Raw genomic sequence first — 9,611 nt, 5'->3', positions numbered from 1 at the left:
ATGGATATAGCTGATTATTTGTTAGCTCCACAAAATGAATCTAGTGTACACGTCAGAGGGCTTACCTGCTAGGAACACCACCACCACCACTAAGCATCAGGTTGAATTGGAAATAACCTACACCGTTTGAGGTGGAGGAACTCAAATATTTTATCATTTCTTATTTGTATTGATTTTCACATAGATTAAAGATCACCTCTCCCAGTTCTCCAGTGCAGTATTAACAAATTTATGCCAGGAATCAACAGTGAGTTGAGTAGCCTCAACCAGTATGTCACAAGATGGGCTTTCCCTACAACCCCAATTATGGCTCCTCCCCTGTGCAGATTGCAGCCAGTGCCACTCTCACCCCCCACCCCCCCTCCCCCCGCCCCAGCCATGCAGTACAATCCCTCTCAAGACTTGCTCCCAATCTGCACTATGGATTTGAGCATCATTCTACCCATGGCAACTGAACTGACTTGCCAATTTGCATTTCTATCTCTCTTCTCTCCATCATCACACTAAAATGTACTATTTTCAAAGCTTCAACCTCTTTCTCATGATTGTACTGCCTTCTCCCTCACCTCCATTCCCACTCCCAACTAAACACAATCAGTGGGTGCCAGCACAGCAGATTCAGAAGGTTTCAAGTATGTTGAAAAGCAAAGAAAGCTGGCAAGTATCTGTTATATGAATTCCTAATTCACCTTACTGTCTAAGATGTATACCCTAATTGGAATAAAAAGTGAATAAGCTATCCTTAGAGAATGCTTGTTAATCTATTTGGGGCCATGGGATAGGAAAGGAGAATTGCATCTCTGTGATAGTTGGTCTGTTAAAGCCATATCTTTCTCTGAATGGGACCAAAATCAGAATAAACATTTTAGTCCAAATCCTAACTTGACATGGGATCCATAAAGGATGTAAAGGGGTTTGATTTACCTATTAAATGTACTTAGAGTTATCAAAGGGTTCTTTTGCCTACATTATGCTATCTTTTTTAAGGTTTGATTTAAATTTGGCATATTCTGGGGGAGGAAAATTGATTTGTTTGTATACTGTGCTAGTTTTTGAAGTATGTACTAAAGAAGATCACACTCATTTTCAGTGATGATGATGATGGTAGGGATGCCAGCAACCACTAAAAACACAAAATGGAGATAATTATTCTCCTCTTGTTTTTGATGGGAATGGAGGGATCTGTATACTTATTTTTAAAATGTGAGGGAAGGGGAGGAAAACTTGAGTATTTCCACCAACTTCCAACAGGTGGAATTTCTGTTATATTCCATCTAGAAAGTGATCCATATAAGACCATAACTTCTGCTCTTTAGTCACCTTATACTAGTAAATAATAGTATTTGGATTTCTTACAGAACTGTGGCCTATTGTACCTTGGCATAAATTTAGAGGCATTAGTTTTGGGCACCTACTTAAACAATTGATGGACAAATATTTATTGATTAGCTATATGAGGACTCTGCTACTGCATGTTGAAGTGGCTTCAAAGACATAAGAACAAGGGCCTTACTATCTGGGTATTTAAAATTTGGTTGTGTCAGAAAGACATACTTGGAAATAAGGTTTTGGTAACAAAATAAGGTTGTTATAATGCTACTGTTTCAACTGTAAACCATGAGATCTGAAGCTTATATGTTAATTTGTAAACTCCTTGAGGATAAGACCTCGCCTAAAACACGTATGCATGTCCAACAGTGAGTGCTCAAGTGATTAAGCTTTGCAAAGTAGATTAGGTAAGGAGAAACCAGAGGCAAGGGAGAGAACAGTCAGGAAGCTTTCATAATAGATTAGATGCAAGGAGATGTGGGCCAAAATGAGGATGGTAGCAGAGGATCAGAAAAGGATATTCCAAGGAAAAATCAGCAGGATTTAGTGAGTGAAGGCAAGGAGACAAGCCTAAACTGTATTCATCTCTACTTCCAGCAAACAAACAAGACTTGGAGATAGCAGAGGTGAATAGAGGGTCACCTTAGTAAGGAAACTGCACCCAATAGGCACTCAAATGTTTTCTCAAGCATCAATAGCAGGATTGGATGAGAAAATCCTTAAGGTTCCTCCACACTGAGATTCTGTGGAAGATACTCAAAATTATTGGGAAACAAGGCGTTCTCAAATATGGAAGACAAAGAAAATGAAGAATTGTTATATTCCTACTGGCAGGCCCTTTTGAGAAGGGTTAATACTGAGTCATAAGGCTCCCTCCAGTGAGTGAAAGGAGGTAGAGGAGCAAGAGGAACAAACATCTCAAACCAAAAATTTCAATAAATGCATACAAATTTTTGCAGGCTTCATAAGTTATTCACCCCCCTCCCCAAATCCTATGAGTTAAGTAGGACAGGTATTATCAGTTCTATTTTTATATAGGACAATATTGAAACACAGAAAGATTAAGTGACCTGTCCAATTTCATAAAATAAATTAATGGGAAAGCAGTGATGAAGACTCTTATCTCCGGATTGCTGCCAGCCCAGTGCACTTGACATTGAACCACATTGCTTTTCCTCCCTATGTATCCAGAAGTTATGTGTGCACATGACCAAATAGGGAATGCACAAGCAACTGCAGCATTATCTCAGATAGTTATTAATACTTCATCATTATTCCTGGAGCTGAGTATTTGGTTTCCATATGCACTCAGTCCTTGACCCATCATCTGATGTATCCGCAGTAAGGAAAGTAGAGTTAGTAAGTCATTGAATGATATGAACACCTGTTTGCTAGATATTTAAAGTTTATTTGGCACAAGCCCTTAATACTACCAGTATTGTGCCCAAGTTGTCACTTCCTTCTTTTACTTTTCTAAGTGAGAGTTCAAGAGTTCTGTTATGAAAGTTATCACACAGACCAGTATTAAAAATAAAGAGGTGTACTAGCACTTCTTTCATCACCATTTAAAGAAATGTATGTTACTTGAGCTAGTGCCAAAGACAGAAGTTTGAGAACAGAGAAAAGAGGACAAAAATAAAGAATTGTGGTAAACTTGAGAATACTTTAGAATAGATATAGACCAAGAAGGAGGATAAAGCCTATCAATTTAAAAGACATTATTTAAATTCATAATTACTAATTTATATTTCTAATAAATCCCTTATAATATTCTTTATTTATATTTGAAGAAAATAACATGACAAACAAAATAGGTCCAGAGACCTGGAAGCATAGAACAGAGTTACAGATCTTAGAAGGAAGGGGAGCAGGAAGAAAACTTATATGCATACATGCATAGCCCATGGACACAGATAATAGTGCAGTGGAGGCATGAGGTATGGGGGGGGGGCGCGGGGAAGCTGGGTGGAGGGGAGCAAAAGGGAGGGAAATGGGGGACATCTATAATACTCTAAACAATAAAATTTTTTAAAAAAATTACATGAGATTATTAAGCAAGAGAGATTGTTTTTTAAAGTTTCTTTATTCCTCACTATGAAAGAATACTCAACAAATCTAAGGACTGTTTTTCTTTTTAGGCCAGTATTCTTTGATTTCAGAGGGGAAGGGAGAGGGAGAGAGAAATAGAAACATCGATGATGAGAGAGAATCATTGATTGGCTACCTGCATGCCCCACTGGAGATCAAGCCCACAACCTGGACATGTGCCCTGACCAAGAATTGAACTATGACCTCCTGGTTCATAGGTCGACGTTCAATCACTAAGCCATGCTGGCTGGGTGACCAGTATTCTTTTTTTTTTTTTTTTTTACTTTATTTTTATTGTTGACACTATTACAGATGTCTCACATCCCGCCCCCACTTAGCCCACCTCCACCCAATCACCACCCCTTCCCCTCTGGCCATCCCATGCTGTTTAGACCAATATTCTTGATGATGGTTAAATAAGATTCTTGCCATAATTAACTAAAATGTTAAATGAAGTTGCGTTTCAATTTAATAAAGCCAGCTAAATACTAAAAGTTTTGTTCAAGACAGATGATCAAAATTAATGAGTAAAATAATTAGCCAATAGAATATATTGTAAATAGGGAATCCCCAAACATAACTTTTTCTTCTCTGATCTTGTGAAATCAACTGCAGAGACAAACTCAAGGAAGATTGATGAGTGTTCTAGGACAGTGGTGGGCAAACTCATTAGTCAACAGAGCCAAATATCAACAGTAAAACGATTGAAATTTCTTTTGAGAGCCAAATTTTTAAAAATTAAACTCTATAGGGAGGTACATTGTTATTAACTTAATTAGGGTACTCCTAAGCTGGCCTTTGCTAAAAAACGTCCTCAATCTGATTGAGGTACGTTCGCTGAGGAACCCTTCCAACTCTCCAATCCACACTCATCTTGTATACTTGTTTCAGATAGATGAGTGTGGATGGGAGAGTTGGAAGAGGTCGACCTCAGTGAATGTACCTCAAAACAATGTACCTGCCTGGTGCTGCGTATCCCGTCGCCTGACCGACTGACACCCCCCACTTCTTGTAACACCACTTCTTCAAAATAGACTCGCCCAGGCCAAAAACCGACTTCTGCATATGGGCCACGAAGTTTCAATCGCACTGTACATGCACGCCTGCACATGGTATTTTGTGGAAGAGCCACACTCAAGGGGCCAAAGAGCCGCATGTGGCTCATGAGCTGCGGTTTGCCAACCAGTGTGCTAGGAAGTTCTTGGAGATAATAACGTTGATAGGTATAAAGGGAAGGAGTTTCATCTCTGACATAGAATCTCAGCATATCTTAGATTCTCTGTGCTTTCCCTTTCCTGAATATCTTCTGTGAATATCACCTACTTTCTTTGGTTTACTTGGATTGGAGTGCTCAATAGAGAGACAATATAGAAGTTTAAAATTACATAAAGTACACTCAAATTACGACAAGTTTAAGTTGTTGCAATAAAATTATTTGTCCATATTAAACATTTATAGCATTTTAAACTCAAGTATATTTATGAAAAGCATTCTCTGTAGCTAAGTTGAGATGGTCTGTTGTTTTCCTGACTTCCTGACTTGAGCAATATATATATATATATATACACACAACACACACACACACACACACACACACACACACACACACACATGAAACTCGTGCATGGGGGAGGGGGTGTTCCTCAGCCTGGCCTGCACCCTCTCAAATCTGGGACCCCTTGAAGGATGTCCTACTGCTGGTTTACAGGTATCGGGCCTAAACCGGCAGTTGGACGTCCCTCTCGCAATCTGGGACTGCTGGCTTCTAACCACTCACCTGCCTGCCTGCCTCCCTGGTTGCCCCTAATCACTCTGCCTGCAGGCCTGCTCGCCCCCAACTGCCCCCCGCCGCCGGCCTGCTTGCCTCCTAATGCCCCCACCGCCAGCCTGATCACCCCTAACTGCCCCCATGCCAGTGTGCTCACCCCTAAATGCCTCTCCTGCCAGCCTGCTCATCCCCAAATGCCCCCCTTGCTGGCCTGCTCAGCCCCACCTAGCCTCCCCACTGGCCTGCTCACTCCAAACTGCCTCCCTCCCACTGTCCTGATCACCTCCAACTGACCCCCAATGATGGTCTGTTTGCCCCCAACTGGCCCCCCTGTTGGTCTGCTTACCCCCAATGGCCCCACCCCCCACCAGCCTGATCACCCTCCCCTCTTGGCTTCTAACCGCCTCTACCTCGGGCCCATCACCATGGCTTTATCCAGAAAAACGTCCGCAAGGTCTCCTGAAAGGTCTCTCAGTCTAATTAGCATATTACCCTTTTATTAATATATATATATATATATAATTTATTTTATGATAGATTTAAAAAAATGTTTCCCAATTTGTTTTTTAGAATCCTAGAACAGAAAAACAACAACAAGAAAAAGACAAGATTGTGACAAAGACCCAACTGGGTAGGTTTATATTTTATATTCAACTGGACAGATAATATTTTATATTTTTTTCCATTGGATCTTCTAAAAATGACTGTTTAGAAAAATATACGATTAGTACACATGCACACCGATATAATTTTAAGGACTACTGAAGGTTTTTAAAATTACATTTCAAATGTATTTGACTCCAGAAACACTTTTGTATGTACTGTTTGATTAGTGATTACTTTTCATCTCTTTGGGTCTCATGCATAAATAACACCCAATTAACATCATCATTGTTGAGTTTCCGCAATGGAGCTGGTGTGAAAGTGCCTAACAGAATCTAGTACAAGGTAGTTGTTCAGTAAGCATTTGATATTTTTATCTTAAGATGCATTCTAGGTATTTCATGTATAGACATGTTATGGAGGTAACAAAAAGATTCAGTATAATTATTAGTACTTTAAAAATTACAAAATGTTTCTTTAGCACTAGCATGAAATTAGAACCTAAAACTAAAAATTAATAAGCTATTCAGATATTCTTCCTGAGTGACAGCTATTATATTGGTACCAGTCAACTGCCATCAACTTAATTGCTATTGTTCCATGAAGAAAAGATTATGGATGATCCTTTACTTGTGAGGGCATCCATATTAATACAAGTATAATGAGGCAAATGCCAAAAGAAACTTGACCTTTTTCTCTCTTCCAAGTTTGGTCTAATTCTAACCTAAACATATACTGACAGAATTCTAACTCATATAACCTTCTCTCCTCAGTATATCAGGAACAGACTTCAAACTCCAAATCAATTTCACACTATTTGCCTGTTTAGAACTGTCAAAATCTGAAGCTAATATGGTTACACATTTGAGTGGTATTCCTGTTCTAGGTTTTCTCATCAAAGAGAGAATAGGGTCAGAACTGAACCAAATTGCAGCACCATTTGCTAGTCCACTTATCCATGGCATTCAGCCATTCCTGGCTCAGACAATAGACCTCAGACAAGCAAGACCTATTTTCTCCCTCATGCAAAAAAAGTTTTATTCCTTCTGTTATACTCTATTAGTTAATGAGCATGAATCAAGAGAAGCTAAATTAGAAGGTTCCATAATTCAGAGAAATTTATTATGAAGTTGATTTCAATTTCAAATTTAACTGTTTTCCCTCTTACTTTTTATTTTATTTTCAGGTTATCTTGGTTAGAAACTCTTCCCCATCTGGTGCTGCAACAATGAGTGGTAAATCCCTGCTCTTAAAGGTCATTCTCTTGGGTGATGGTGGAGTTGGGAAAAGCTCGCTTATGAACCGTTATGTAACGAATAAATTTGACTCCCAGGCTTTTCATACCATAGGGGTAGAGTTCTTAAATCGAGATCTGGAGGTAGATGGACGTTTTGTAACTCTCCAGATCTGGGACACTGCAGGACAGGAACGTTTCAAGAGTCTTAGAACACCCTTCTACAGGGGAGCAGACTGCTGCCTCTTGACCTTCAGTGTGGATGACCGACAGAGCTTTGAGAACCTTGGTAACTGGCAGAAAGAATTCATCTACTATGCAGATGTGAAAGACCCTGAGCACTTCCCTTTTGTAGTTCTGGGTAACAAGGTAGACAAAGAGGATAGGCAAGTGACTACTGAGGAGGCACAAGCCTGGTGCATAGAGAATGGAGATTACCCTTATCTAGAAACAAGTGCCAAAGATGATACTAATGTGACAGTGGCCTTTGAAGAAGCTGTCAGACAGGTGTTGGCTGTAGAGGAACAGTTGGAGCATTGCATGTTAGGTCACACTATTGACTTGAACAGTGGTTCCAAAGCAGGATCTTCATGTTGTTAAAAGTAAGAAGCCTTTTAAAGGTGTACCCCAAATTGGCCAGTCAATAGTGTAAGAATAACTGTGCCCCTCTAAGAGTGCGCGCACACACACAAAAAGAAAGGGTAAGAGATAAAGTTGTAATTGTTAATTAGAGCCTTTCAAGCTGAAGTTGTAAAGCAACTTTTTAAAGAGTGCTTTATCAAGCCAAGTGTATTTTGCGTGATTTCTGCTATTTCCTTCTTGTGTGCATCAGGACACTTCAGAAAACTTTAGTCCTGAGAGATTTAAATATTTTTTCAAATCACAGTTTAAACTTTGAACCCAGCTGCATGAAGGAACTAAAGAGCTATAGCTATTCCTTAAAGTGTTCCATTAATCAACTAAGAAATGTCACCACCAACTCTTGCCAAACAGTTTCTGACATGTCTGTCAAAGGGGGAAAATAATACTCTGAGCTTTATTACAATAAAATAATAATGCAAACAAGGATTTCCTAAGCTTGAATTATAAAGAGGTTGTAATGATTAGGAATACAAAAGTATAATGATGTACACCGCCTTGATTAAACCTTTATGTATGCTTTGCTACCATCTGAGCTTTTCAAAATATACCACCTCAATAAGAGATACACTGATGACATTGGAAATTGATTATACTCCTTGTGTTTGAAGTAACAGGGTACTAGAGAATGTATTATGCTTAAATATGCCAACCACCCTTGCAAATAAATGGTTGGCCTGCTTTTACTTCATAAGTCTACTTTTGCTGCCTAGGGATGTTGCTTCTCTGACAACCTCTTATCAATTTAGCAATGCTGCTTAGTATATGGCTTTGTATGCAGTGCTCTCTGCTCATAATTTTGATGGTCATTTGGTCCATCATGCTGTGCTCTCAGAGAAGCCTTCAGAAAAGAGTGGGGGATAATGGGCTTTTCTCACAAGCTTCCTTAACTCCAATATTTATTGTATAAGAAGAAACTGGGTTTTTGTTGTTGTTGTTGTTGTTTTGTATGTTGTACTGTATGTTCAACTGGCCAAACTAGGATATTAAAAATGACAAGAGAGCATACTTTAACCCAGCATTAGAATTAAGTTCTCATAATTAGAATTGTCCAACAGTGGAATGGACTGCCTTAATAGTAAACTTTCCAGTAAAAATATTCAAGTAGATGCTGGATGACCATGTGTTAAAATACCATTAAAAGGATTTCTGTACTGGCTGAATGTTTCTTTTCAGGTCCCTTCCAGCTCTAAGTTCTATAAGTCTATAAGCTACAAACTACATTTCAGTGCCATGTTACAATTAGATGCTTCTTAAGACAATAGCTAAGACTATGGAGAGGGACTTTTAAAATGCTCAAACTATTCTGGGATCAGCATTTAACAGTAACTACATAGCTCTATCTTTTGCTTTTGTAATATGGCAGGAAAAATTCTTGAGATCTGAGTAATAATTGCGAGCCCAGATATAAATGTCCTAAAGAAAGCATATTAAAATACAAAAGTGGTTTGTCAAAATTTGATTACTATGACTGATAGCTATCTATATGCCTTCTGGTTCTTGTTGGTTGACTTGTTTGTCCTGCATAGCTTTTTATCTGTACTTTTTAAACATCTATGATAAAAATAGTGACCCAAGTTAGTGAGGAGCAGTTATAAATGACCCCCAAAAGACACCTGGGCCAAGGAGGGGGTGGGAGCTTTCACAAGAATACAGCTTAGAATTCTCCATTGTAGTCACATATGGAATCAGCCTTACACATGGGACCTTATGTACTTTAAGAGCTCTGGGACTTTTTGGCCACCTAGACAAATTTAAGATGGCATTTCAACCCAGTCGTATTCAATATTTCCAATTTAAATATAGTCCTGACCCCATTGGCAAAGTAACATTTATGCCAGAAGTCAAAGACAGAACTGGGACCCTGTAGCTCATAAGAATTGGTCCCTATCCTGCCTATGCCTATAGCCAGCCACACTGGTTTCCAAATTTTATGATCATTTTGCTACA

General features: G+C 39.0%; 1 protein-coding gene across 1 annotated transcript; it reads left to right on the top strand.

Moving 5' to 3' along the window:
- Nucleotides 1-7,016: 7,016 nt before the first annotated feature.
- RAB9B (RAB9B, member RAS oncogene family) lies at nt 7,017-7,622 on the top strand (the record flags this gene model as incomplete). The annotated part of the gene is made up of 1 exon (XM_081115339.1): nt 7,017-7,622. The coding sequence occupies one exon, from the start codon at nt 7,017-7,019 to the stop codon at nt 7,620-7,622; it is 606 nt and encodes a 201-aa protein (XP_080971465.1).
- Nucleotides 7,623-9,611: the final 1,989 nt, after the last annotated feature.

The sequence above is a fragment of the Myotis nattereri genome (assembly GCF_964212035.1).
Source record: "Myotis nattereri genome assembly, chromosome: X".
NCBI classification, from domain to species: domain Eukaryota; kingdom Metazoa; phylum Chordata; class Mammalia; order Chiroptera; family Vespertilionidae; genus Myotis; species Myotis nattereri.
This window is presented reverse-complemented; position numbering and strand designations above follow the sequence as displayed.